Source organism: Penicilliopsis zonata (genome assembly GCF_001890105.1).
Source record: "Penicilliopsis zonata CBS 506.65 unplaced genomic scaffold ASPZOscaffold_33, whole genome shotgun sequence".
NCBI lineage: Eukaryota > Fungi > Ascomycota > Eurotiomycetes > Eurotiales > Aspergillaceae > Penicilliopsis > Penicilliopsis zonata.
In genome coordinates this window covers 2,411-29,753 of record NW_019208937.1, presented here as the reverse complement: position 1 = coordinate 29,753, position 27,343 = coordinate 2,411, and the positions used below count along the sequence as shown (strand labels likewise).

General features: G+C 48.4%; 15 protein-coding genes across 15 annotated transcripts; 9 read left to right on the top strand and 6 right to left on the bottom strand.

The window, feature by feature from the left end:
• Nucleotides 1-79: 79 nt before the first annotated feature.
• On the top strand, nt 80-682 carry ASPZODRAFT_147590 (hypothetical protein; the record flags this gene model as incomplete). The annotated part of the gene is made up of 1 exon (XM_022725273.1): nt 80-682. The coding sequence occupies one exon, from the start codon at nt 80-82 to the stop codon at nt 680-682; it is 603 nt and encodes a 200-aa protein (XP_022576795.1).
• Nucleotides 683-733: 51 nt separating this feature from the next.
• On the bottom strand, nt 734-1,448 carry ASPZODRAFT_147589 (hypothetical protein; the record flags this gene model as incomplete). Its single annotated transcript, XM_022725272.1, has 3 exons — nt 734-1,012; nt 1,059-1,368; nt 1,423-1,448. The coding sequence occupies 3 exons, from the start codon at nt 1,446-1,448 to the stop codon at nt 734-736; spliced, it is 615 nt and encodes a 204-aa protein (XP_022576794.1).
• An 853-nt stretch (nt 1,449-2,301) lies between these two features.
• ASPZODRAFT_147588 (hypothetical protein) lies at nt 2,302-3,180 on the bottom strand (the record flags this gene model as incomplete). The annotated part of the gene is made up of 4 exons (XM_022725271.1): nt 2,302-2,596; nt 2,654-2,679; nt 2,886-3,044; nt 3,094-3,180. 4 exons carry the CDS (start codon nt 3,178-3,180, stop codon nt 2,302-2,304), a joined length of 567 nt encoding a protein of 188 aa, XP_022576793.1.
• A 355-nt stretch (nt 3,181-3,535) lies between these two features.
• On the bottom strand, nt 3,536-4,009 carry ASPZODRAFT_20608 (hypothetical protein; the record flags this gene model as incomplete). The annotated part of the gene is made up of 1 exon (XM_022727626.1): nt 3,536-4,009. One exon carries the CDS (start codon nt 4,007-4,009, stop codon nt 3,536-3,538), a length of 474 nt encoding a protein of 157 aa, XP_022576792.1.
• A 1,700-nt stretch (nt 4,010-5,709) lies between these two features.
• On the top strand, nt 5,710-7,333 carry ASPZODRAFT_155391 (hypothetical protein; the record flags this gene model as incomplete). Its single annotated transcript, XM_022726205.1, has 4 exons — nt 5,710-5,733; nt 5,797-6,909; nt 6,958-7,127; nt 7,180-7,333. 4 exons carry the CDS (start codon nt 5,710-5,712, stop codon nt 7,331-7,333), a joined length of 1,461 nt encoding a protein of 486 aa, XP_022576791.1.
• Nucleotides 7,073-7,734, top strand: ASPZODRAFT_137369 (hypothetical protein). The gene is made up of 2 exons (XM_022724296.1): nt 7,073-7,127; nt 7,180-7,734. The coding sequence occupies exon 2, from the start codon at nt 7,346-7,348 to the stop codon at nt 7,640-7,642; it is 297 nt and encodes a 98-aa protein (XP_022576790.1). The 5' UTR covers nt 7,073-7,127; nt 7,180-7,345; the 3' UTR covers nt 7,643-7,734.
• A 783-nt stretch (nt 7,735-8,517) lies between these two features.
• Nucleotides 8,518-9,622, bottom strand: ASPZODRAFT_170242 (hypothetical protein; the record flags this gene model as incomplete). Its single annotated transcript, XM_022726932.1, has 2 exons — nt 9,308-9,622; nt 8,518-9,275 (listed from the first exon to the last, which is right to left on the bottom strand). Exons 1-2 carry the CDS (start codon nt 9,534-9,536, stop codon nt 8,518-8,520), a joined length of 987 nt encoding a protein of 328 aa, XP_022576789.1. The 5' UTR covers nt 9,537-9,622.
• Nucleotides 9,623-10,606: 984 nt separating this feature from the next.
• On the bottom strand, nt 10,607-13,045 carry ASPZODRAFT_77269 (hypothetical protein; the record flags this gene model as incomplete). Its single annotated transcript, XM_022730158.1, has 2 exons — nt 10,607-10,884; nt 10,936-13,045. The coding sequence occupies 2 exons, from the start codon at nt 13,043-13,045 to the stop codon at nt 10,607-10,609; spliced, it is 2,388 nt and encodes a 795-aa protein (XP_022576788.1).
• Nucleotides 13,046-13,321: 276 nt separating this feature from the next.
• Nucleotides 13,322-15,198, top strand: ASPZODRAFT_20604 (hypothetical protein; the record flags this gene model as incomplete). The annotated part of the gene is made up of 6 exons (XM_022727625.1): nt 13,322-13,445; nt 13,498-14,645; nt 14,709-14,763; nt 14,814-14,867; nt 14,916-15,092; nt 15,137-15,198. 6 exons carry the CDS (start codon nt 13,322-13,324, stop codon nt 15,196-15,198), a joined length of 1,620 nt encoding a protein of 539 aa, XP_022576787.1.
• Nucleotides 15,199-15,880: 682 nt separating this feature from the next.
• Nucleotides 15,881-17,597, top strand: ASPZODRAFT_20603 (hypothetical protein; the record flags this gene model as incomplete). The annotated part of the gene is made up of 3 exons (XM_022727623.1): nt 15,881-15,991; nt 16,050-17,381; nt 17,433-17,597. The coding sequence occupies 3 exons, from the start codon at nt 15,881-15,883 to the stop codon at nt 17,595-17,597; spliced, it is 1,608 nt and encodes a 535-aa protein (XP_022576786.1).
• A 214-nt stretch (nt 17,598-17,811) lies between these two features.
• ASPZODRAFT_155390 (hypothetical protein) lies at nt 17,812-19,272 on the top strand (the record flags this gene model as incomplete). The annotated part of the gene is made up of 1 exon (XM_022726204.1): nt 17,812-19,272. One exon carries the CDS (start codon nt 17,812-17,814, stop codon nt 19,270-19,272), a length of 1,461 nt encoding a protein of 486 aa, XP_022576785.1.
• Nucleotides 19,273-20,697: 1,425 nt separating this feature from the next.
• Nucleotides 20,698-21,054, top strand: ASPZODRAFT_2122392 (hypothetical protein; the record flags this gene model as incomplete). Its single annotated transcript, XM_022727802.1, has 1 exon — nt 20,698-21,054. One exon carries the CDS (start codon nt 20,698-20,700, stop codon nt 21,052-21,054), a length of 357 nt encoding a protein of 118 aa, XP_022576784.1.
• A 1,265-nt stretch (nt 21,055-22,319) lies between these two features.
• On the top strand, nt 22,320-22,829 carry ASPZODRAFT_137366 (hypothetical protein). Its single transcript, XM_022724295.1, has 2 exons — nt 22,320-22,516; nt 22,569-22,829. The coding sequence occupies exons 1-2, from the start codon at nt 22,391-22,393 to the stop codon at nt 22,686-22,688; spliced, it is 246 nt and encodes an 81-aa protein (XP_022576783.1). The 5' UTR covers nt 22,320-22,390; the 3' UTR covers nt 22,689-22,829.
• A 477-nt stretch (nt 22,830-23,306) lies between these two features.
• Nucleotides 23,307-24,437, top strand: ASPZODRAFT_137365 (hypothetical protein). Its single transcript, XM_022724294.1, has 2 exons — nt 23,307-23,846; nt 23,908-24,437. Exons 1-2 carry the CDS (start codon nt 23,448-23,450, stop codon nt 24,223-24,225), a joined length of 717 nt encoding a protein of 238 aa, XP_022576782.1. The 5' UTR covers nt 23,307-23,447; the 3' UTR covers nt 24,226-24,437.
• A 1,648-nt stretch (nt 24,438-26,085) lies between these two features.
• Nucleotides 26,086-26,636, bottom strand: ASPZODRAFT_77258 (hypothetical protein; the record flags this gene model as incomplete). The annotated part of the gene is made up of 2 exons (XM_022730157.1): nt 26,086-26,448; nt 26,520-26,636. Coding segments are annotated over 2 exons (480 nt in total), but the record flags the coding sequence as incomplete, so codon positions are not given.
• Nucleotides 26,637-27,343: the final 707 nt, after the last annotated feature.

Genomic DNA, 27,343 nt, shown 5'->3' with positions numbered 1-27,343 from the left:
ACTTATACTAGGTATATAGTACCAACTTCCTATAGCTATGAAGCATCTGCAGGTTGTCAGTGTAGTCCTTGTTTCCATCATGGCAGCAAAATACCATCAGCTACACGACGAAGACCGCCCGAGACAAAAACAGCAGTTGGTCATTCCACTCCTCCTCTTCATCATTGCCATTCTTTCCATCGTCCTTGTGGTGGTTTCAATCTCTTTCACTGCACCATCCAATACCCCCCACACATGCGGGCATACCCGTACAGAAGCCCTCGCCCGCGGCTGCACCTGGGATCATCTCGTCAAAGCCTGGCTGCCGGCCGACTGTCCCCGCGTCGGCGAGAGGGAATACCTCGCAGCGGCGAACAACACCGGATGGATCTTTTATGACGACCCCAACACCAGGCATCCGATCGCCGATATTGCGCTCTATGCGCCGCTGGACGAATACGAGGCCGGCTTGGGCCGTGAGTTCAAGCTGTGGTATACAACCGAGGGCGAGCATCTCACGCACTGTGCATATATGCTGAAACGGCTGGCCTACAGCGTGTCGAACCAGGCGCGGATTGATGATCTCTCCCTCTCGTATCCACATTCTGTGCATTGTCTGGAATATCTCCTGCGACAGGCCCGCTATTCGCCTACATGGGATAACCTGACCACCGTGGGCAATTCATGGGTGGGAAGATGTTGAACACTTTATAAAAAGACGTACATCAATTGATGATCATTATAAGAATCATCATCACTCCTCATTTGTATTGAATACCACCCCAGATACAGTCCCGTACGTCTCCCCCATGAAGATCTGGCCGCAGTGATGGATATGCGCCTCCGTATCGGAGCGAGGCTCAACCGTCTTGCCGTTGAAGCGGAACCGATGCTCCTTGCGCCAGTAGAAGAGGCAGTGCACCTTGTGCCACTGGCCCGTCATATGGAAGCGCGCCTCGGGCTGGTCGCCCAGGGCTGCCACTTCTTCCACGGTCATCGGCTCTGTGTGGTGGGTGTCTTTGTAGTATAGCCACTATCATTATTTAGCAGTTGATCCATGCCTTTGCCCAGGAACATACTGATCCATTGGGTCCATCGCCCGATCGTTCAAACTCGGCGGTCAGTTCATCGTCCCGACAGTGTTCGGGCAACCACGCTGCCGCCAGCGAGTCGTATTTACATCCCATTTCCATGGCTTCCGCGATGGAATTCCCGCACTGGCATCCCTCCAGGCGCGGATGAAGGTTAGGAAGAGGGATATGGAGAGAGCGCACAAGACTGATGAAGCCCCAGATGGCAAGCAGGACGATCAGGGTGTCGCGAAGAGCCTTCCATCGAGAGACCCGAGGCTTGTTCGTTGCAAGCTTCTCCTCGTCTTCTTCACCAACCCTAGCATCGTCAATAGACCGTCATCATTAGAGAATATCCATGAACTATCGATACCTGTGATAGATATAGGAGCCCGACATGATTCCAGTTGAGCTGATAGAAGAAAGGGAAGAATGCTTTTACCAAGAGGATAGTTTTATGGAAGTGTATTGTAATTATGCTGCGTACCGTATTACTCGTGAAATACATTCTGGTACTATACCTTTCCACCGCATTTCAAAACAATGTTCGCACAAGGATCAAGAAGACAGAATCAAGGAATCATCCAATTAGAACTTTCAACTATATGACTATAACTAGACACGTCGGAAAAAGTCAACCACTGCACCTAAGAAGAGGGGCTTATCAAAACTAGAGATGGTGACATCGGCTGCAGGGTACTAGTCTTATATTAACGAACGCTAACGAGTCCAGGATATGACTCCATACTACCCGTGGGCCGGGTCTAAGCAGTAAGCAGTAGTTTGGATGTTAAAGTTAAAATATCCCCTTATTTTTCATGCTTATTGTGTTAGCGTCTGGTGCAGAACTTGGCCAATTTGGCTCCAATTGGCCTATCCCTATTAGTAGTGAAACTGGTAAAATCTACCCAAGGTGGTAAGGGTCAAAATCTAACTCTAACCGTTATCTAGCCTTATTAATCCAGCCAGTTATGAGTGCCATACCAAGGCGCTAAAATCTGATAAGCATGGCAGATGAGGGGAAAGTTAGGCTAGTGCTCAGCCCTGGACCCGGAACCGCCTAGGCGAGGTTACTTTTTCACTTGGCTGTAGAACTAGTGGCCGTTGATCATTACCAAGAGGTCACTAGAAGCCTTTATTATTAGATACGGTGTTATTACCAGACACTCTGTCGAAACCCCCACGCCGGGCGGCATACACAGGCCTCGTGCTCTCTACTGTGCTCTACCCCCTCCCTATTCTGTTCTAGGCTTCAAGGGGTCTTTTTGCGGCAGAGTCCAGCATCTAAATTTTGCCTTTGATGGTTGGGCGGGTGGCTCTGGCCTTGACCGGGTTTAGGGTTAGGGTTTACAGATTCCAGGCGTGCTACGGGCGTATCTGGCAAGGCTGCAGGCGCAATATCTGCTGTTTTATGCTTACATGAGGGGCAGTTTTTGCGGTGCCAGGGTTGGGCATGAAGATGCTCAAAAAGGGTGAGAAGTGCATGGCCTTGGATGAATACACCTTGATATACTTGAAGATAACTGCAAGGAGACTGTGGCTTATAACTATATATATACACAGTATATATGTTTTAGTTTATGACAGATATATATTCATCTCACCGCTGGAGATCGACCTCTGCGAGGGACTGTCATTTCTATGCTTATGCTTTGAATTGTCTTGTTTGGTATGACTGTGGAACGCCTGAACTCTACTGCCTGTTCAATAATAACATGCTGACCGCATATTGGGTTCTCTCCTTGCGACAATGCAATGGATTGGTGGAATTGGCTAGTGTATTATTGCTGTACTGTAGCATCTGGATCCAGTCCATTATCCGACAAGTCTACTCACTCTAACGATCGCCGGGATGTACGCGCGGTGGATGACCACGTCGCGCACCCAGGTGAGCGTCTCGGCGAGCTCGTGCCCTCGCCCGTGCTTGTAGAAGAGGCTGAGCACGTTGCAGCACACGACGGGGTCAACGCGGTTTTTGAAGGGGGAAAAGAAGGTCTGCTTAGTAGGGAATCTGGCCTCATTGGAATGGCAACAGCTTTCTTACCATAATCACCCCGTCTGGGCTGCGGTAGTGGAGCATCTCGTCCATGACGGCGTTGGCCGTTGTGGAATCTGGATTCAGAACGGTCATTGCGAGGGAGGTCGTGTCCAGGTCGTTGGGAAAGTTCTGTTGCGTGAGGACGGGAGTGCCTTATCAATATGAGTGTTTGTGTCATGGTTAATAAGGATAGAATCGCTCTGTTACCGATGAAGCAGTTCCATGTTGTGTCGTGCATCTCGACGTCTATCAGAGATCTGAAGGCTATCAGTAGCTATTCGCTCTTTTAGGATATACCTGGCCGTGACTCGAGTCTGCCTGAAAGCTTCACCTATCGTTTGCCGCCTCGAGTATCAACAGTTGAGCAAAGTTCTCTCGGATGGTCACTCCGCACGGCGTCTGCGACGGCATCTTGCCCGCGTTCGCTCGGAGGAAGCCCTTCCCTCGCTCAGCGGTCGAGCAGGATGAGCTCGTGCGGCGTCCTGCCCACGGCATCCGGAACATGGCGATAGAAGCGTAGCTCGGGCTTCCGCATCCCCAGCTCGCTCGAGATAAACACGTCTTCGAACATTCCACAGTCGAGCGGGAGGGCACGCACCATGGCCACTTCGTCGGAAGAGAGATTGGCCACCGCAAGCACCCTCAGCTGTCCATCTCGGGCCTTGGCCTGTACGATGGCCGCGACGACGGCCTCATCGACGGCCAAGGTTCTGTGTACCGTTTCAAAGGCCGTCTTGACAGCTTCCGAGGCGACGCCAAAGCCGTCGGCCAGTCGGTCGTAGTACTCGACCTGCGAGAGCCAGCCGCACTGGTACTCAGCCGTCGCATCCGAGCAGAGCATCGAGCACCATGTGTTCTTGGGGGTGGCGACGTCTTTGGAGGAGGTGATGAGCACATTCTTAATTTCGACGAGGAGGGCCATCCTCCAATGTATTACTACTACTTGTCGTGGATAAAGTACCCCTCAGGCACATGAGTATCGTTGTACTGGCTAAGTATATATACCGAGTAAGACCAGTATATGACAAGTATTCCTTGCATGAATCCTGTCACACTAGACCATTGCGCTGGATATTTGGCATGTCTTTGGGTATCAAGAGACGCCAGCTGCTTATATTACACCACCACTAAAATAATTAATATAGAGTATCCTTTATAGTGGCAGTAGAACCACAACATAACCTAAGAAACTTAATTAGAAGTTATTGAAGATGCTATGGGAGCACCAAGGATTGCTGAAGTGGCGGTATGTAGTTGACTGTGTTGCTGACACTAGATATGATGATGACGGCCCTGGTCTGTGAGCTGAAGTGGTTGGACTCTATATGATGACGAATATCCGGTGGGTCGACTTTGGTGCTTTAGAAGCACAGAGTGTAATCAGGGATTATTAATAGGACTTTCGCCCTAGGTTACCTGGGATGTGTAAGCTAGAGGTGCCGTTCTATAAAGATCTCCTGCAGGCCGTAGGGCTGCCTGCCGAGAAGGTCAGATTGAAGGATGTGAAGGCTAGATATGTGGTGATAACTAAATCCTAGTATAGATAGAATACTAGAGACCATCTACAATGCATTGTGTTGATATATGCAATGCAGGTTTATGCAGCTTGACTAAGAAGTAGAACCAATAAATTAGATATCAGTTAAGAGTAGCTTAACAGGAGATAATAAGCTATTTTCTGATCCTCCTATTAGATACTTGTAGCTAAATGACGCAGGGATTCCCCCTCTATGGAGTCAATAATGATAGCTATATTGAACTGTCTAACTTGATGACTTAGGGTTAGATATAGGCTGTTATAGAGATGTATATAGTAGGGTCAAGCGCTAAGCATATATAAATAATAAGATATTGAAAAAAGTTAATAATTAAGTTAATAATATAAATACAAGCTATATCTGATATGGTATATCTATATTGACTGTAGCCATCTGTACTTTATTAAGTTTTAGTAAATATTCTTTTGCTATATATATTATACTAAATTTATAACACTAAATTCTTGTTAATATTATATAATCTGCCAGTGTGCAGAATATGGTGCAGAAAACTATTTTATGTTTTAGATAGCTTAATATAGCGGTGAACAGTGCTGGACTGGCCCGACATAGAGCCCTTGTCGTCTCCCACGAGGGAGCTGCAGTTGATGATTATCTAGGGATATAGTAAGAGCATTATCAAAGCTCAGTAACCATATTCCGCCAAGCAAGCTGGAGAACAGGCGATACGGTGGCGCTGGGGCGGTCGTGACGCTGCTGCCGGTGTAGGCCTTATATAAAGAGGATTGACCGAGACGGCGGGTTTGTAACAGGGACAATGCCTATAGATAGGGGTGCAGTGTACTTGGCCAGAGATGATGTTTCCTTACTATAGATATTAGCATACACTATCAAGTATATTCTATCATTTCCGGATTCTTCTTATTTCTCCTCTTCATTCTTATGTTATTTTTATTTTCATTATTTCATTTAATGCATGTTATTTGTTAACCCTTACATGATCCATATCTGGCTATGCTTGTGTCACCGTAGTGACAGCTTACAACCCAAGTCCTTAGTTTTTATAGTATAGTCATTGCCTGGGGAATTCCTCAGTCAGTGGCATCATTCTCTTGACATTGAGATGGCTGGCTGGATTATGATTATAGTAATGACTACCTCTCCTAAATCCTCAGCATACCTTGGCCGTACATTTACTGATATCACACAGCTCGTCACCCTCGCCCTCCCCCGCCCGCTCTATCGCATCTTCTTTCATCCCCTCCGCGGCTATCCTGGTCCTCTCCTCACGGCGGTCTCTAGCATCCCATATGTCTACTGGACCATCACAGGGGTTCTACACGCGCGCATCCGCGAGCTGCATGACCTCTACGGCCCTGTGGTGCGCCTCCGCCCCAATGCCCTCACCTACCGCACCCCCGAGGCCTGGACGGACATCTACGGCTACCGCAAGCATGGCGCCCTGCCTTTCTCCAAGGACCCGGAATTCTTCACCCCCACGGCCCCGGGGTCGTCGCATATGGTCAACGCAAGCGAGGCGGACCACGCGAGGCAGAAGAAACTGCTGGCACACGCCTTTTCGGACCGATCACTGCGTGAGCAGGAGGCCTTGATTGTGGGCTACATTGACCTTTTTATCGAGAGACTACAAGAATACGCCGATTCCAGGCAGGACGTTAATATCGAGAAATGGCTGAACTTCCTTACGTTTGACATCATCGGCGATCTCGCCTTTGGCGAGCCCTTTGGGTGCTTACAGGGATCCGAGTACCACCCGTGGGTTGCGACGGTGTTCCAGAGCATCAAGACAGGCGCATGCATGCGTGCCATGGCAATCTACCCTCCTCTCCTCAAGGTATTTTGCACATTCATGCCATCCAGCTTCACCCAAAAGCGCGTCGCCCACTATCAAATGAGCAAGGATAAAGTATCCCGGCGTCTGGCGACCGAAACCGCCCGCCCGGATATCATCTCGTATATCCAGCGGTACAACGAGGACGACGAGCGTGGGATGCTTCGGGCAGAGATCGAGACCAACGCCGCCATCATCATCCAGGCCGGCAGCGAGACCACGGCGACTGCCCTGGCCGCATGTCTGTTTTACCTGCTGAAACACCCTGTGTGGCTAGCAAGAGTGCGCGAGGAAGTCCGCGGGTCGTTCAAAGATGGTGAGAGCATCACCTTTTCCGCTGTGAGTGTCTTGCCGGGCGTCAATGCCGTTATTGAAGAATCACTGCGCCTGTTTCCGCCCGCGCCGGCCATTGGGCCTCGCGTAGTGCCGGCCGGGGGCGCGATGGTGGATGGGGGGTTTGTTCCGGGGGGGGTATACAGTCCCTCTCCCCCTTGAACCCTAGATATTGCTGACAGTTAGATCTCTGTCTCCGTTGCGCACTATTCCGCCTTTCGCGCGGCGTCCAACTTCATCGAGCCAGACTCCTTTCGCCCCGAGCGCTGGCTGGAGCACAAGGGACGGTTCAGCGGTGACCGGAGAGAAGCGCTGCAGCCGTTTTCGTACGGGCCACGGGCTTGTATTGGGAGGAAGTAAGTTTCTGATCGGCACGCTCTGACAGGATATGGTATGTCTAACGGACAGTCTCGCATACGCCGAGATGCGAACCATCCTCGCCAAGATCTTGTGGAACTTTGATGTCGAGCTGCAACCACAGTCGGCCAGCTGGGACGACTGCAAGAGCTATATCGTGTGGGAGAAGGGGCCGCTGTGGGTGTGCTTGAACAAGAGTGTCTAGTATACTGCCGACATGAGTATATGGTATGATATATTGTCTACAGCAGGTATAGTGCTACCGGCCACCTTTGCAGATGGGCGGCGGTCGTTGCAAGCCAACACAGATTTTCTCAACCGCGTCCGCGAGATGAAACGCGAATACCGCTTGAAGGTATACGCCATGTCGAATATTTCACAGTACGACTTTCAGCAGTTGCAGACAGGCCGCGAAGGCGTGTTTTCCCTCTTTGACCGCTGCTTTGCCTCGGGTGACATTGGGCTGCGGAAACCCGACGCAGCCTTCTACGAGTATGTGATACAGCAGATATAGTGTCTGCCGCAGCATGTCGTGTTCATTGACGATAAGGAGGAGAATGTCAGTGCAGCTCAGGCAGCGGGGATGGTGGGCGTGGTATATAAGGAGGCAGAGGAGACCTGTGAGATGATAAGGTGTTGTACAGTTAAATAAGCTGTACACGTGGCTTCACAGTAGCTGAATCAATATAGATATAGCTATTGGCTACATGCGATTTTATCATGAAATTACGGTCTAGGGTTAGCCTGAGTTTGGCCAAGAGAGAGTTCATCAAGACTGTTCGACAACTTCTGCTTGAGATGCCACTTGCAAGACACCATCTCTTCCACTAGATAGAGGCATGTAAATAGCAGAACATCAGAAATGGAATTCCTCGACGCCTCCGCCTTCCTCACGTTACCCCAGCGGCTGAAGAAGAAAATTGCTCCATCCCCTAATAATTACTAGATCAGTCAAAGTGCCATGTCGATATAGAGCACAGTAAAAACTTAAATAATTAGAAGACCAGGAACTTGATATTTGCTACCTCCCTCACCTTGGGATAGGATGCCGATCGCAACCTGATTCGAATTGTACAAAGTGGAGAGGAGATCCTTTGGCTCCTTAAGGATCCAGGGTGCCAATCCTGGATATTGAGGGCACCGTCAGCGGTGTTATAAAGACTACTTATAGAATTATGCAGCAGAGCCCAACTAATTGAAAAATAATATAAGCTTATTGTAGTAGGATACCGAATACAAGGCCGCTCTCTTGAGGAGATTCATTAGTATGTCTCTTTAGAAGGTCGAATAATATATCTCTTGTATAGTATATTCAGTATTATCTTATACACTGAGCAAACTAGTAAAGGTCTTTTATAAAGAATATGTAGTTGATTACTAAACTACATACTAAGCCATTTGCACAATAACAATCCAATAGTGACTGTTTACTGTGTGCCCACTGCTCTTATCCCCATGCTTTTCCATCTCTTCTCTGTACTTCTTCTCAGCATCTCTTAGATCCTTCTCCAGATCCTTGTAATCTTTCTCCAGATCCCTTTTTGTTTTCTTCCAGTCTTTAGGCTGTCGCATACCGATCTCTTGGATCTGATATGAGAGGGCCTGCATCTGAGACTGAATCTGTTCCATTTCAGCCTCTGCCTCCCTTATCTTCTTGTCCTTCCGTCCCGATGATATCGCCCCGAGTTTTGCCATCCAATTGTCTGATGCACCAGTGTTATTCCCGCTCTCGGGCGACAATTCCATCACTCTATCTCCGAAAGCTCCCATAACATCATACGGTGACATTGTACCCATAGGGAGACCGTATTCACCCATTCCCAACCGGGATACCAGCTCTTCCGTACTGCAGATGTGTGCCTTCAGACCTCTCTGCATAAAGATGTCCCCATTCACACTCGCCATATACTCCTGGACCCTCCCATTTGAAACCACATCCATCTTACTGTTCACAAGCTGGATGGCCGCACTCTGCACAAACCCACGGAACCCTCCGTTATTAGCAGGGGCGGGGGGATTCAAGATACGGTTTAGCCCATCAATGAATCCCAACAGTTCGGATGGAGGGAGACGCGCGACTGCTTCCAGCTCGGGGACACGGGTGCGTACGAAACTGGGGCCATTGGGGATTTCTGACACTCTTAGCGCTAGAATTCTTTAGAGATCAAAGGTGCCTTACGGGGTATGACGCATGGTCTGAGGGGGTAAGACGGTTTCTGATATTGCTGAGGATATTGCTGATACTGTTGTGGCGGATATTGCTGAGGGTAATTCTGGTATTGACCATTAGGCCCAGGAGGAGGGTAATTCTGTTGTTGAGGATAGTTCTGGTAATCGTATGGAGTCGACTGCTGGTAATTTTGGTATCGATCATCCCGAGGGCGGGTGTAATCCTCTGGAAGTTCCATCGTGTTGTATTCTTGAATCCTGATGAAAATAAAGTAGCAGTAGGGGGAGGATTGAAAAGGTGTAGTTTTTCTATTGTTTGTGTTTCTGACAGCGCAATACAACTTTCTTAAAATAATTCTATTTTCTTTATATAGTAGAGAGGGGATACATGTCCAGCATCTCAACTGCCTCTTTTGGGTGCTGCGCCATGACGTTGGTGGGTACATAGACCCACTAGTCACCTACTCCATAGTGTAGCGCAGACTTGGGGCGATGGAAAATGCTCAGCCCCATGTCCCTAAAGGGAATAATTCAATATCTAGTACTCCATGGAAGAAGAAGCCTCCTGATTTATCTCTATATCTTTAAATGTTCATAACTTCTCTAGCTACATCTCTAAGAGAAATGCCAAAGCCAGCGTTCAGTATATAATAAACTAGCTCATGATTCTATATAATACTCTTGATGGTATTACCACCTTTCATTTAATCCTAATAGCCTTGATTACTGGCACCTAAAACTCAACCTATAGGTAATGAATTTCTGCACAAGTTAACTAAGGATTCCATCAATATCTCAACCTCACCAGGTCCCAGATATTGGGACTGGCATAGCGTAAGTTGGCCGCCGTCAACCGAGGGTGTAGTAATTTAACGCCGTTTGGTAGGATTTGGCTGGTGAACGTGTCTCATTCTCTACCTAATTAGCAAATTGATGGCTTCAACATCTCTGAGACCAGTATCCATTTGCCTCCTTGTTACCAGCCAATGTCAGCTCCCTGAGCATGATACCTTTCAATTGTACATAGTGAAATACAGGAAATATGATCTTATGTGTAACCTATGATGGTATTACTTAGTAAATGGAACTTCTGTCTACTTCTACATAGTATATAGAAAGTAAAAGGCTTGATATTATTGATAGTCACGCATCAAAAGGTTTAAGAAGTATGCTCTAATCTCATTCTACATGGGGAAGTCGGATAGAAGTCCCAGATGAACCCTTTATACCCTAGGCTTCTCTATTTATATAAAAAGCTTATCCAAGTTAGGTTCAATCACTAGCTTCCTCCTATAGCGACTTAGTATACTTATAGATCAACATCAACCTCTATAACACTTTCATCCTGATACGTCTTCTGACCCGAAGGCAGGAAGATGTCGACTTTTGTCTCAGACGGAACATCAACACGTAGCTTGAAGCTATTGTTACCCCGCGACCACTGCACCATCAGGACCCCTCGTGGCGTGACTATCCCTCCCTTGGCTGATGCCACCATGCTCAACATTGGACGGATCTCAATACTTGCACAAGCTGGTGCGGTGGGCTGGATTCCCAGTATACCGCAGGGTAGCTCTGACAGCGGCACTATTATATATTAGCATATTTAAGTTGAATCGTGTTTCCGAGATTAGATACCTGCACTCCATGCATGACAGTCACTCCGTGGATCGAAAGGCATTTCCGCCCATGTATCCAATCCTTGACTGAGCATTTCGTCCCATGCAGACCATAGGCTAATGGTATGAGAATAAAGATCTACTTTATGGAGGGCTCGGAAGAGGTATAAGGCTTGGGCGTAGGACATTTGAGGCATGGCAGTGCTCAATGTTCTGCGGAGCAGGCTCTGAGCGGCTGGTCCCTTGATAGCACCTGCAAGGACGGCGTAGACCTGGCAATGCTGGCTGATCTCCCGCGAGCCTGGCCCATCAAGGTAGAATGTTCTTGTTTCATTGAGGCAGTGGGTATTGACACTGGAGAGAAGTGCTTCTCTTCTTTCAATGCAGTCTCTTGCCAGCTCCTTCTGATTGAGAAAGTCAGCAATCTCCGCCATTTGTCCCAATGCCAGGGCATACACCAGACTGAAATATGTGGCTGGCCCGGTTCTTGCGGCAGGAGGTGTTCCAAATGTCCACTCCTTGACCCAGTCAACATAGCTCCATGCACGGGCATCAAAGGGCCCAACCAGGCCGTCACTCTCCCAGCGAACAAGACGGTCGTAGTAGCCCAGAATAGCAAGACAAGTGGGCAGATAGCGACGGGCGAGTTCTTGATCACCGAAGAACAAGACATGATCAGATATCATGTGGATAAAGGACAACGAAAACACAGGAAGAGAATGGTTCATGTGGGCAGGGGACCTCATTGCAATCAGCCCATCCGGACGGAGGCTGCAATGTAGATCGTGGATAGCCTTGCGAGCGAGCCGGTCGTCGCCAGAAACAAGATATGTGAACAGGATCTGGCTGCGGGTGTCAAATGGGAACTGTGTCTGTTCGTAGAATGGACAGTCTTCGTAGGTTTCATGCATACAATTCTTCAATGTGCGAAGACTCGTCGTCCAGAAGTTTTCATAACGGGGGACACTAGATTCAAACGTTGACCGTACCTCCAGCGGATATGTTGATTCGGTGTAGCTCACTTGGTGCAGATGCAAGACATCATTGCTGGTGGTGATTATCTCCAATCGAACGAAGCGGAACGACCGCCGCCACCATGTCTGATACGTCTCAGTCTCAGTCTTTCCGGCAACAAGATAACAGTCCCAGATACCGTTCAGGACTCCATTCATGAAATCAGTGCGGTCGCCTTTCAGATAGACGTCTGGTGATGGTCTGGCAGCGCGTTCATACGACTCGGCGCATAAAAGACGGATCGTAGCGCCCGCACCGCCAGAGACTTGGAGCTGGATGTAGCCGGTGCTATACTCTGGTGCGGCCAGGTCAACCACAATGTGAGACCCGGAAGGGATTGTCAGAGGCTTGGAGTCTTGGAGAAGGTCATTCCAGGGGGCAAGTTCTGTATCACTCAACCGGATATCGGGCTGTAGACGACTTTCCCCATTCTTGACTACTAAAGACTTGAAATATCCCGGAATAGAGGTTAACAGGGGGATCTCCCGGGGGTTCAGATTCCACGGCAAGGTCGTCAGTTCATCGGTAGGCGCAGCGTTCACCAGCTCAACAGGCATGGACCAAGCCGAATCATCAAAGGAGACGTCCTCCCATCCAAAATGTCTCTTTGTCCCATCTACAGTCTCGTTGATGGACAGGAAATGGTCAAGGGGGGAGTTGATGAACTGGATAGACTTGTCTTCCACACAGCGCCAGGTCAGATCTGAGGCAACCACGATCCTGTTGGTTTCTTCTCCCTCTATCGGCTCTTCCTCTCCCAACAGTAAGAAGCCAGGCGTATAGCTTCGCGACATGGAGATATTACCCCTGTGTTGCGGGGAATACCGCAGCACCTCTGCAGCGAGAACATTGACGCCAGCTTGTAACACATCCGCGACATCCACCCTCTCAAAGTACCAGTGGTCGACTGTCCCTTTGCATGGCCCGAGACTGATGAGCTGATTATTGAGACGCAGTTTATATCGCGAATCGGCCGTCACTCGGATGACGAAGCGAGAGGGCACCGTCGTCAAGCAGAAGGTCTTGCGGAAGAGAACCACAGCGCCGGGGTTTCGTGTGTCGTCGAACCCAGGCAGCCAGATCCATCTGGCGCGCGATTCCCAGGGCTTCTCCATGGTTTAGAAGGTAGTTTAAGCAGGAATGGGTGCATTCGGCGGTGTGGAAAGATTTAATAGAGTGAAGCTACAGTATAGCTCGGGGAAGATAAGGGCGGGGATTAGCCGCGGCAAAATAGAAAAACGTGGGGTCCGGGGAAGGCTTCTCCACGATTGGCCATGTGTCACATTATGGAGTCTGGGCAGCTCGGATTTCCCGATTGCAGGAGTATAGAAAGTGGTATAAATAAGATCATTAGCCGACGAGTAGACCATTTAGAAGAACAATACACCAAGATGCGCGCCCTCCTTTTATTCAGTGCTTTGGCGTCCGCCGCCGAGATTCGTAGCGTCACTGTCGACGCCAGCAAGGTGATAGGCCCCCTGAGGAATCTCCAGGGCTCCAACGGCTGCAACACCAGTGAGATATCCCCGTATACAAGGAGTATGCTCCCTATGCTGACCAGTCGGAGCTGCCACCGCCGCCCTACCAATTCCCCTGCATGATCTGCAAGAACCGCTGGCGAGACTGTGGCCCAGCCACGGCATCCAACATGTGATGATATACACCTGGCCTGATGTATTCCTGGGCTGGGGTCTCTCCGGTACGGCGGGCGACGCAACGCGCCCCGAGAACTACAACTGGACCGACGCCGACGCGACGGTGCGCTTCATCCTGGACCATGGCGCCGTGGCGTCCGTCCAGTTCAACCCAGACGCCGGGATGAATGCGACGCTCTCCTCCGCGGCGCTGCTTGGCGACATCGGCTTCATGATCGCGGACCGGTACATGAACGGCGCGCACGGCGCCGGCTTCCACAACGCCCTGGACCTGATCGACTTTTACCCGGAGGAGGATCTCTACGCGGCACGGAATGCAGATTATGAGACCTCATTTGCATATTTCGCCGGCTTTGCACGCGGCGTTGCGCGGGCGAATTCCTCACTGGGCGTCGGTGCCTGGGGCAGCAACCGTATCTGGACGCCTCAAACAAACTACACCCTCACGGACCCGTTCATCACGCAGTTCTATCAGGATTGTGCAGAGCAGAAGGTCCCCATCAAGGCAGCGACATACCACTTCACCAACGCGCAATACTCGTTCGATCCATACGACATCAAACGACTGACGGATGCCTTCCGGCGCAATGTGCTGGTCCCCGCGGGCCTGTCCTCCCTGCCTGTATGGGTGACAGAATTCGATGGAAACCCGGGGGGTGCCCTGCCGACCTCTGCTTCTGCCCTGGCAAGTTACAACGACCCGGCCTGGTTCGCGAGCTTTAATCTCGCGGTGTCCATGTATGCGCAGGACGCCGACGGGCTGGAACAGGCTCTGCCCTGGACAGGGTTCGGGTATGGCGGTTACGGCGCCGGAAACGCCAGCTTCCCTGCCTGGTTCAATGAGACGGATGGCGAGCCTGTCCCCTTGAACGCTGCGGCTGCGTGGCGTCTGCAGGCGGATCTGGTCGTGAATGCCAGCTCGCGACTGGAGGTTCGTGGCAGCTCGCCCGATGGGTTTGCCGTGTTGGCTGGTCGGTCGGCGACAGCGGACGAGGTGCAGGTTCTCCTCAATAATTACCAGCTGGATTATGATATTCCGCGACAAATCGCCGCCGTGATGGTAGGAAATGAGTTGGCAGGAGACAAAGATTGAGCGTTGGTTATGTAGCTGACCTGACTATAGGCCCCGGAACTGAATACGTCCACCACTGCCGATCCGATCATTCAATCCAACGGCCGTATGGATTTTTCTTTTATTTCCACATGAAGATATATGCTGACCAGCTAGTTCTCAATGGCGAACAGGCATGTCTACTACCAGGAACAGCAGCCGTAATACCCGGTATTCTTCTTCTTTGACCATTTCAGGAATGCAAGACTAACCAGTTAGTGTGTCAAACGTTCCTGGAAGCAACCGTCCGGAACAATACGTCTCAGGGCTATCAGCTCAACATCACCAATCTTCCTTGGGATGCGACGACGAGCTACGAGGTCCAAATTGCCCGTGTTGGCGGGGGACAGGTCTATCATGTCGTCCAAGAGGCCATTGGCTCTGGGAATTCTTTTGGTTCGTCTCTCTTCTCTGGTGTGTTGGAAGCTTCTGACGTCTAGAAATCACGCTGGATTTACCTGGCAATGCTCAGGACCTCGTCAAGATCCGGAAAGCAAAGTAAGATGGGTGTTTGCCAGTCTACTAATAACGACTGTTTTTATCCTGCTCTGTATAGAATAGAATCATGGTGGAAGCTGCCATGGGAGTCCTAAAAAAGCCAAAACATTATTTTCTATACTACACTTATTAAATATATATTCGCAAATTAAAGTAGTCGGGACATGAAACTTCAACGATCTACTAATAATACAAAGGCCTTATCAGGAATGGAACAAGGTTAACCCTAACCTGGGTTGCCAACGCAGAACACCTCCCGCAAGATTAACCCTAACCCTAACCCTAATCCTTTGTCTTCATAAAATCGGAACATTCCTTTCTCTGGTCCTTCACTCTGTCCTAGTTACATATAATTTAGCATAATTGGAATCAGCCTGAAAATAGTGTCAACATCCACTAGAGAGTGCTGTTAATGCCTGACTGGATAATAAGGTGTGCTTAACCCTAACCTAGGTTGCTAGTATTCAACGCAGAGCACCTCCCACATTGTTAACCCTAACCCTAACCCTAATCCAGCTTATAACCTAGCCTAACCCTTTCTGTCTTAATTATATGCTCGGCTCTCGGCATCGGCCTTCATCCCGTCCTTCAACCCCCACTTTTCCCCATTCATGAGGCGGTTCATGAGGGGGTCGTCCTGTCATCCCTGTTCGTACATATCAAGACCTTGACAGCAGACACAATCTATGGACGGCCGTCGACGGTGGACCCCCGAGCAGGGGATTAAACGCCTGTTACGCAGCTCGATCCATGGTCCTCGGTCGAGACGAGCGTGCGACAGCTGCCGGGTCCGAAAGGTAAAGGTAATAGTATTATGATTTCCATTGCTTTCCTAGGGCTCCTGCTGATGATCAGTGTGATCTGATGAGCCCCTGTTCCAGCTGTGTCGCTGCCCAGCTGGACTGTACCTTTACTGCGCCGGTGCGAAAACGTGGTCCTCGCCCGAGACACTGTGTGCCTTTGAATGATACGCCTGCCTCACCCACTGCTTTGGCTCCCTCTCCAGATAGTCTCTCCAATTACAGTCAAAATGAGAGTGCGGTCGAGGATGTCGTAATGGGTTCCCCCCGAGAGGAGACCGGCATGGTGACTATTACAACAGAACTGCAACACCAGCTCGGTGTGGAAGTAGATGGCCTGCAACGAATCCTCCTCCACTGCTCTGCCGTCTTTCTGGACAAGTTATACCCGCTTGAACCCCTGGTCCATCCCACTGCGCTACCCCAGACCTGCCGGGAGATGTACCAGCGACTACGAGATCCACGCCAGGCGCATCACCACCGCCATCTGGTCGAGCTGGCTCAGATCGCGGCCCTATGCGCCAAAACCCTCATTGTGTTACCCCGAGAAGTGACGGAGAGCGAGCCACACTGGGCGGCAGCCTTCTACCAGGCCTCCCGACAGGCGCTGGCCCGTCTAGGAGACCGTGATCTGGAGCATCCCACTGTCGATTCAATTGTCGCCCGGTACTACCAGTCCGGCTACCTGCACCACCAGGGCAAGGCGAGCACGAGCTGGATCGTGCTCGGCGAGGCGATCCGGATGGCAGACGTCCTGGATCTCCATAGGGAGCCGGCGACGCTGGAGCCAGACCCCTGGGCCAGAGAACTGCGTCGGCGCGTGTTCTGGATCCTGTTCACTGCCGACCGGTCAGCCTCCTGTCTCATGCGCCGGCCGGCGTCCTTCCGGGTGGACGCCAGCGACGAGATCAATACCCTTTTCCCCGATGAAGAAGCGTTTGACCACCCTGGGACGGGCGTGTCACCTCTTGTCGGCTTCAATCTGAACACGCGTCTCTGGCGAACGGCAGATCAACTGCTGCGCGAGATTCGCTCCCTCCATCTCCAGCGGCGAGAGACATCCCTCGACGAAGCTCACATCCGAGCCCTCTACCTGAGCTTTGAGACATGTCTGGACTCTGCCCCGAGGGCCCTCCACCCGCCGGCCATCTTCGAGACCGTGCCGCTCCCGCCGCGGCTCGCCATTCAATGTGCAAACCTGCACATTTCCTTCCAGTGCCTGCGGATCAAATGCCTCTATGCTCTCGAGGCTCTCTATCGGGACCATGCCTGTCCGACCTGGAGCCACGCCGCGGTCTGTTTGAAGAAGATCGAGCTGGCGAGAGAGATGCTCCAGATCATTCGGTGGGTTTCTATCGACAGTCTGAAGGTCAATGGAGAGTCCTGTGTAGGCGTTTCCCGTTTTCTATCTCGCCTCTGTATACTAATCACTCGGTAGGTCGAAAAACTACGTATCGCGGGCGCTGCGCTCCTCGAAGTGATCAACCACGACGAAGACGCCGCGCTGATCAGCCGCGCCAGAACCCAGCTCGACACCTTCATCCACATCCTTGCAGAGTTGAACTCGAAAGCCGTCGACGAGTTGGCGGGGGAAGCGGGGTGAAGGATTCTGCCGCGGGTAAATTCTCAGAAAACCCCAGTCTGGGGAAATCCGGGGATCTCGGTGATCCCGGCATATATACCCCGAGCAGCGAACAGTCCATCTCGAGTATACAACCTATTTAACAGCATTGCCTTGCTTTGTGCTATTTGTTTCTTCAATTACTTCTTACTTTGTCTATCACCATCTTTCACTGTCCGTCCCCCTTATCATCACCATGCAAGGCAACCTTGTCAAACTGTACCTCCTCCTGCTCGCCCCGCTGATCACCTCGGCCTCATGGGGCTTCGATCTGAGTCTGACGAACAGTCTGCAGTCTGTGGATGTGTTCATGAATCATTTCGGCAACCCGATCGGAGCCACGCTCGGGTTCTACGGCGCCTCGGTGTCGGTCGGCGGACTGTGCGCTCTTTTTGTGTCGAGCACCATCGTCGGCCGATGGGGTCGACGCATGGCATGCTTCCTCGGGTCAGCGATTGTGATTGGGATGACGGTGATGGAGTTCTTCGCCAGCACATTCCACGTCTTCGTGGCGGGTAAGCTGCTGCTGGGTTTCGGCGCCGTGTTGCAGCAGATCGGGGGGCCAATTCTTGTCACCGAACTGGCGCACCCGGCTCATCGTGAGGCTCTGACTTCGCTCTACAACACGAGCATCTATATCGGACTCATTATCGGGTCGTGGACTGCCTTTGGCACGTACAGCATCTCCAACAATTGGTCGTGGCGGATCCCGGTCCTCGTGCAGATCGGCCTTCCCGTCTATCAGCTCCTCACAATCTTCCTCTGCCCTGAATCTCCCCGCTGGCTCGTCCTCCGCGGCCGACACGAGGAAGCCCGCGATATTCTCATCAAGTACCATGGTGGCGGAGTCGAGACCGACACCGTCAGGGCCGAATTCGCGGAGATTCTTGCGGGCGTGGAGGTCGACCGATCACAGATGGAATGGAATGTTGCCAGCATCAAAGCCCTGTTAGGCAGTCGTGCGAATCAGCGCCGACTATGGGTTTCCTTTGTGACCGGAGTGGGCTCCCAGTGCGCCGGCTCAAGCCTGATCTCAACGTATCTGCCGGAAGTGCTCGAGCAGGTCGGGTACTCGTCCTCCAAGCAGAAAACGCTCATCAACGGAATTATCTATATCTTCTGCTGGCTCGTCAGCATCGTGGGCGCACTGTTGGCGCCTCGTCTCCGTCGCCGGACGTTGTTTCTCTTCTCTACCACGGGCATGCTGGCCTCTTTCATCGTCTGGACGGCCCTCTCGGCGCAGTACGTCATGACAGGGGCTCGGGGAATGGGCCTCGGCGTTGTAGTCATGCTGTTTGTGTATGAAGCCTTCTATTCTCTGTGCTGGCTGCCCATGGTGGTGACCTATCCGCTGGAGCTGGTCACCACGAAGCAGCGGGGTGTGTTTTACTCTTTCACCAGCTTCAGCATCTCTGCGTCTTCGTTCGTCATTAGTTATCTGAACCCCATCGGGCTGGAGAATATCACATGGCGATATTATATCATCCAGACAGTATTTATTGCCTTGCTTGTGGTCATCATTTACTTTACCTTCCCGGAGACCAAGGGGCTCTCGCTGGAAGAGGTGGCAGCTGTGCTGGATGGAAAGCAGGAATTCAACCAGGCTGTGGAGGCTATTGTTGAAAAGGTTCCTCAAGAGAGTATTGCGGCTGTATAGGTCGGAAATAACTAGCAAGAAAAAGCAATCCAATTCCAGATTAGACCTTATTTGTTGAGAGAAGCTTATTACTAAATATAGCTACAGTCCCCGAGAAATAACAACTTTCTGATATAAACCTATATATGAGGACCCTGATATCCTCACCACATAAGAGGGCTCAAATAGGGGCCTATAATCATTGTTATTATTTTGATTAAGATGTTATAAGTAGAGCTCTATAAATAAACTACTATGGACCTATGGCAATACATTTATATTACTATACTAGTCCAGGAAGTTAGACAAAGAATAATCAGACATCACCTAGAAATTGATATAGAAAGTGCTACAGGGATCACCTATCACCTAGTAATTACCTAGGAATAGACGTAGGGATTCATATAGGAATAATCTGGGATTCAATGTAGGAATTAACATAGGAGTCAATATAGGGATTAAACTAAGAATCAGCAAATACTTTAGTGGATGCTTGATTAGATACTTGGCTCTATAATTAGAAGAAAGGTGGATAAAAAGGTATTATAATGCTCAGATTAAATATGGACTGATCCTGAAGAGGAATGACAAGCTGAGAGTGAATGACAACATCCCTATTTGGCCCAATCTGACTCCACGATGCCAAAACAACCACGGCGACCCTGCCTTGCTGCCTGAGGCAGACTAGTGGGTTGATGACAGTAAGAGAAGAAATTATATGTTCTAGGTATATTATCCTTATAATAACAAGGTGTTTCTCAACTAGCTATACATTTATAATCTCATGACAAGAACTAGAAATCCTGGTGGTGATTTTACTAAACAGTGCACGCTAAGGATAGTGTTCTTATAAAGAACTTATTCCTTAATTAACTATAATTAGCATTGATGGAAACTAGGCTGTGTTGTATTGACAGACTTACTAATATAGATAGTATAACACCCTAATATAATATTCTATTTATAACTGTCTCGACCTAAGTTCTCTTTGCTTTCATTCCAAGTTCAGACTACGTCCATGCCCCTATGTTCAAAATTGACACCAAGTCTCTTCTCCAATTCCCTCCAAGGTCTTTCAGACTGTAAAGGTTACCCATGCTAGCTATTCCCACTGATAAGTCTTCTGGATAGCACATATATTCACTGCCATGTCCTCTGTACCCCCTCCTCACACGCCAACCGAGGCCGTTCTTTAATCTCGAGACGAGTTGAAAGGCAATATTTCCCGCAACGTTGATCACTTTAGTACACTGGTTCATTAGCTTAACAAATTCCAGACCTTGTTCTTGAATTAATTATACCAACTTCTACTACCGCAGTCAAACGCTCAGCAACATGGCGAGTAGCACACCTTGGGCCATCATCTACCTCGAGACATGCGATCTCCAGTCCGTGGTAGGCAGCACCTGAGTGTTTGGCGTATTCAATCACGAAAACGCCCCCATCATGGCTAGTGGTAACGCCTACGACGAGGACGACATTCCGCGCTTCTGCGAGCGAGCACAGCAGGTGTTCAAGGCCCAGTCGGCTCGATACTTTGTACACGGGCTCCTGGTCCGCGGCGCCACGCTGGAACTCTGGGTTTTTGAACGCTCGGGGGCCTACAGCAGCGAGAGGCTTGATTTGGCGCAGAGACCTGACCTGCTGCTGCGTGTGTTGGCCGGCTCCAACTTGATGAGTGATGAGGAAGCTGGGTTTGACAGTTTTGTATTGCGTGCTGGCTACATCACATTTCACCAGCGCAACATGTTCCACCTTCGAGTGGAGCTGATCGCAACGGCAGACTACATAGTCAGGCTCTGAGCAACCTGTTATACAGCTTTCATATCAACTATCAGGGAACCAGACACGGTCATCAAGTTTTACTGGCGAGAGGATGAAGAGCCCATCGAGCTCCGCGTACTGAAGCTGCGCCACCAACTGTTTCCCGTTTTGAATTAGACTGTAATTAGTAAATTTATAAGTGCTAAAGGATATGGACAGGTTCTGTCTTTGCTCTACAGCCCCTAGGGACTACTAAAAATTTGAGATTAATACTGAAATAAAACCCTAGGCCTAACCCTAAACAGTATTTAGATAGATAGAATAAATAGTACACATTAAGTAGAACCTAGGTTATTTATAGGTGAACAGAAGTATATAAAGAAATAGTCAAGATGGTGGAGTAGTATCCATACCCAGTAATATACATTATTATGGACTGTGATTCGATGGCGCCTATATGATAGAGTGATTGAGACCATCTTGAAGATTTATAATAATCGATACATTTCATACAACTAGAAACCCTGACCAAAAGCACCTGAACCCCCTCGTCCAGAAGGATAGAGAAGGCGAACTAAACCCTAAACCTGCTCAAGAAGTATATAATACTCAGTGCCCAGGTCCACCCTTGAATTGAGGTTACACTGCATGGTCCTCTTATTAGACGGGCTTGGGCCCTTTTGTAAGAGTAATGATGTTTAGGATATCAATAGTGCCTGCTTAGATCAACCAGCATCTGCCATTCAACATCGATCTTATTTCTGCTACGCCCTGGATCGAGTCAAGCCTGAAGCCTATCTAATGTGGCCGAGACATTTGTCATGAATATGTGGGTAAATATCTACCTAAGATGGATTAGTCTTTATTATGTATACTTCTAACCTACTTATGTTAGTTAACTATTACTTACTACCCTACTCCTGCTATTTGTGCTGTTTCATTTATGTGGGGTAAGGAATCTTCACATGATAATATATGACTCTTCACTGGTCCAGTAATAGTCATAGTATTATAATAAACTACACTAGATAAGAATAATACTATCCTTATTAGAGTATAGTACTAACAGATTACTTCATGATCTCTGCAGTAGTAAGCTTATATATTATGATTCATCTAAGACATGGTTACATTAATACAATGTTTGTCGGCTAGCTTTACACGAACTTCGACATGTATGACAGATTGATCCTAGTAGGAATTGCCAGTGAATCCGACATTCGCCCGTCCCTGGTCGCAATAGAATACTTGTATGAATAGAAAGTAGTATAAAAAGCATGCTTCGTCTGCTGGAATAGCTACAAGCTACAACACATCTGAACTACATATCTTAAGCTATCAATTTCATTACTTGCATACAAGACGCAGATTCATTATGAAGCTTGGCATTATTGCTCTCACCCTCAGCCTCCTGGCCACCCAGACCCTCGCCTGTGCCACAGTCGGAGACTCCTGCGATAGTACTCTGGACACCGAATGTGTGTGTAACGAGGGCTACATAGTATGTTCTGTTCCATGTCCCTTTCTTACCAAATCCAATACTGAAAGCATAGGCTGTCTGCGAGGAAGTTGTAGTCGGTGACTACACTGAATACTATTGGGCCAAGGGAGAGAACTGCCCGGTGCCTTCTGATGGGGGGCTGCAGTGTGTTGATGGTGCCTGTACTTCTTAGTTAAGGGTCAAGGTCAAGGTTACTATTGAGTATCCACTAGGAAACTAAGTGAGCAGTATAATATATATTGTTAAGGTTGCATCTCCCTCTACTATCTATATATTTATACAGATCAGGTCTAGGGGACGTAACAAAAATACCCAAAATGACCAACATTATCTATAAAAGCATTAGGATTAACCATAATCACCTCTAAAAATATTGAGATTCCTCTCTAAAGAGTCATTTATTCATTATTCATGAGTATAACAAGAAAGATATTTGTTCATTAATATCTAGTATATGTCTTAGTTAATTCAAGTAATTAACATGCTTAGTATAACTATTTAAGAATCTATACTCTAATATATAGGGTATAAAGTTAACTAGTTGATCTCTGATATATTTCCCAGTCTATGTAGCAGTGTTGGACATGTCTATGCTATTATTTATTTATACTAAGTAACTATATCAGGTGGTAGAGCTGCTAAGATTTAATCAAGCATTAGTGCATAATCTTTTTAGCTTAGTGTGTAAGCACTAGTGTTATTAGTTAATTAGTAAGAATATGACTCACTTACTAACATTTAGCTTAATGCTCTCATTTATTAGGTTTTATATGACTACCCTATTAAACCAACCACTAGTTGCATAAAGATATTTATATTTCAGATATGACGTCGTCTCACCAGTCTACTCGGTAGTACGGCTGTCTAGGACTAGTTACTATTTAAACCACCTCATGTTCCATCCTCAATCATCTCCCCTTCACTAAACGCAATGCCTTCCGTCCTCTTCGTGCCTGGGGCCTGGTGCCCCCCTAGCCTCTTCGACCCTGTCCGCCTCTGTCTCGCAGCTAAAGGCATTTCCTCATCTGCTATCGCGCTCCCATCTGTTGGCGGAACCACTGCGACGCTTGATGATGACATTGCCGCTGTCCGCGCCGAGCTGCTCAAGTACATCGACGAGAAGGGAGAAGAGATCATACTCGCCGCACACTCATATGGCGGCGTGGTCGCCTCGGGCGCAGCCGAGGGGTTGACGAAGAATGACTATGAAGGAAAAGGGAAAAGGGGCGGCGTCGTGCGTATTGTCTATATGGCTGCGTTTGTTGCGCCGAAGGGAGCAAGTATGAAGCAGCTGTTTGGTGGAGAATTCCCTCCGAGTATGAGGGTAGAGGTAAACGACACCAGAGAATACTAAAGATCTGTAAGAAAGAGCTCAATCTTAATGAGGATAGGATGATCGAGTGTATGCTGTTGGTGGCGCTGATCTCGTCTTCCACGACATCCCACCTGAGGAACAGACAAAATGGCTGAGTGTTCTTACATATTCATCGCTTGCCTCCTTCAATGGGCCGGCCACATATGAGCCCTGGCACACCACTCCATCAGCATTTATTATCTCGGAAGAGGACCATGCGTTTCCCCCGGCGGTGCAGGAGCAGATGGCGCAGGCTCTCGGCACAGAATCAGTATATCGGGTCAAAGGCTCGCACTCGGCGTTTCTGAGCCAACCAGAGAGAGTGGCGGAGATTCTGGAGGAATTGAGCAAGTAGGATACTGGGCTGTGAATTACATTAATACAGCCAGGGATTGATAGATGGGCATGGATATGATTTTGAGATATATCTATGGGATTTAAATCTACTCTATATATAAGTCTATGAAGCAGATCTCATATTTTATATACTTACTAAACCGAGACTGGCTAAACCTGACCCAGAGAACCTGGGTTTCTATAACGCAAATCTTATATTTTATATACTCCCTAAACCTTTATCTTTTTTCCTTTGCTTTAAAGTATGATGATTTGTTCTTTAAGAGGATTCAAATGTTTTCCTTTTCTTAGAGGCCTAAAAATAGTAGAGACTAATACCTAATATTAGCTACTTGCTAGAGGGTAATAAACCCTAAAACCTAAACCCTAAAACTCTACTGTAGAGTTGTAATAGGTTAAAGGTATTATAGAAACCTTAATTAAGTTAGCATGGATTATTTATACTCACCTTATTTAGATTTCTGTAACACTCTAAACCCCAAATAGTTTAATTAGGGTTTAATATGTATAAACCATAGTAAAGTAGATTCAACCCTAATATTTATTAGGGGGGCCAGGGGCAAAATCGCGTGGTATAACTATAGTAGGTCCATTAAGAGAATAAGATAAAATACTCAAGATTCTATTATCTATCTAATAAAAATTTTATATTCTTATTCTCAAGTATGATACTCAACAAATACCTAATATTAGCTACTTGCTAGAGGATAAGTATATGGCTAGTAGCACTAAGACTAACCCTATAACTATTTTAATTAAGCTTACCCTATAGGTAGCTAGTAGCTAGTTAGTCACCTGCCTGGGGCAATGAATACTATTGTCTTAAGTAGCTATTCAATCTATTCTAAAGTACTATTATACCAATTATTTCATATTTAACTTTGAATATTTTCGAGTTTCAATGGCCCTTAAGACCTAGTTCAGCTTTGTTAATAATAAGCATACAAAAGTAGTATTTATCTTTTAGGTACCCGTCAAGTACCCCGCTGAGGGATCAGGATATATACCCCCCCCCCCCCCCCCCTAGATAGATAATAGAAACTTAAGTACTTTATTTTATTCTCTTATTAGACCTATTATAGATTCCTTACACCCCTAGATCTTAGTGTTATCTAGTTATACTAACATCTCCTAATCTCACCCTGAGTAGTGCGAGGTTACTGCTTACAACCTCCCCCTTTAAGAAGAGGGACTGTATAACAGTGTCCCCCAAAATCAGTGTTTGCTGTAATAAATATAGTAGGGAGGGGTTCTATAATAGCACCTTATGCTCCTATAAAACTAACTGTTAATAAAGTAAGCTAATTATCATGAATACTTTATATAATAATGGAGAAGCTATATATATATTGACGCATATAATAGGGCAGGCTGCTATAGATAAGCATTTCTATAATTTTCACTTAGATTCACTTCTTATCTTATTGGGAACAATATCAGACTAACTATAGATTTAACTATACTATTAATATTAAGAAATCTAAATATTTGTTTTGTTATACTATATACTACTAAACCCTATAAATAACTTGGTGCAGCTCACTCTTCTAGCCAATCTATCTCATCTAGTATGGATATAGTACATATAAGCTCTTCCCTTGGCTGCTGGAATTGCAAGCTCAGAAAAGTCAAGGCAGGAACTCTATTTGTCTACTGTGTCTCTCTATAATGCTTTCTCCTTAGGACTTTGCTAATTGCTGACGTAGTGTAACAAAGCTAAGCCCTATTATAAGTGATATACAGCCTTTGGGGTCTCCCGCAATTTTATGAGTAGCCTTGACCTATACCCTGTCGTGCTGCAAAAGGAACTTGCAGCGACCATGTAGATCTGGACTAGATTCTCGCGGGCGGCCATCTTCTAAACACCCTTGACGCACTTGACCTCCTGGAACCGGTACGCCTTGCAGTTGTTTGGGTTACTAGCCCGGCCGATATGCGCCTTGTCGGAGATCGCCCCCATTGGGCACGGCGCCGACAGTCCACTGTCTGTCAGCCGGAGACAAATTGCACAGTCGCCAAACATGCAGAAACCCTCGCCCTTGAACTTGGCGGCCCGATCAGCTCTGTTCGCCTCGACAATGCCCATGTGCGGGGAGATATTGCCGAACCAGCCGGGCCCTTTCCCGCCGCGAGAGCCGAGCTGGTCCTGCAGATACCAGGTGCCGTCGTCGGGGACGAACTGGCCTTGGTTTCCGGAGCAGTCGTCGGTGGACTTGCAGACCTAAACATGGGCTTGTTAGGATGGGAAGGCTCAAGCTCTATCCAAAACAGGCTCTACAGTTCTTTACTTACTCTGAAGATGAGATTATCAATGTCTCCTCCCGACTGGTAGGTGCCAGAGATTTCACGGTTCAGATGGAGCCCGTTCACGTCGGTCATGGTGTAGCAATGCCCATACTTGATTCCGAGAGTGCCGTCACAGGCGCACGCATAGTCCTTCGTGCAAGTGGGACAGCGCGGAGCCGGAGCAGGACCGGGAGTAGGACCGGGATCAGGAGCAGGGTCAGGAACAACACACGCGTCTCCGGTGAACACTTGGTCCGCGGCGCAGCAGGCTCCGGTCGCGGACTTCGGATTGTAGGAGTAGATCTGGGTCTCCGTGCAACAGGCACCCTCGGTGGGATGCGCCTTATCCGTGAGAAAGGCGGTGCCGAGCTCGCAGCATCCAGAATAGCCGGTTTTAGGGTCAACATCTAGTCATCATCTGTCAGCCGCGGATGGAGAAATGGGCTTCTTGATAACTCAAGCATACATGGCACCTCAGCACAGCGCAGGCAATTCCATCGCCCCATATACATCACGGCGTACTCGCCATTTGCGCTGCATCGTTTCGCGACCTCATCAGGGGGGGTTTCTTTGCCGTGCGCAAAGGCCAGGGACAGGAGGATAGTGAAGACGGCGGATTTCTTCATGGTGAGATCAATGGTCGATGGTTGATAATGAGAATGAGAATGGCTTAGTTGTGGTCAGGCAGTGTTCTTGGAAAGGAGCTGGATTTTATATCTCACTCTTGCGAGGGTGACGTTTCTCAACAGCACATCGTGGATTGCATGATGCTCTAGGTCTGATACCTCAGCCAGCCACAGACTGTTCTTGCACGCAAGGGAGATGATTCC

Excerpts from the sequence above, each read along its gene's own strand:
- ASPZODRAFT_137369 (XM_022724296.1), top strand. The coding sequence starts at position 7,346 with ATGAGTATATGGTATGATATATTGTCTACAGCAGGTATAGTGCTACCG.
- ASPZODRAFT_137366 (XM_022724295.1), top strand. The coding sequence starts at position 22,391 with ATGAAGCTTGGCATTATTGCTCTCACCCTCAGCCTCCTGGCCACCCAG. Across the intron at positions 22,517-22,568 it reads TGTGTAACGAGGGCTACATA|GCTGTCTGCGAGGAAGTTGT; the intron begins GTATGTTCTGTT and ends CTGAAAGCATAG.
- ASPZODRAFT_137365 (XM_022724294.1), top strand. The coding sequence starts at position 23,448 with ATGCCTTCCGTCCTCTTCGTGCCTGGGGCCTGGTGCCCCCCTAGCCTC. Across the intron at positions 23,847-23,907 it reads CTCCGAGTATGAGGGTAGAG|GATGATCGAGTGTATGCTGT; the intron begins GTAAACGACACC and ends TAATGAGGATAG.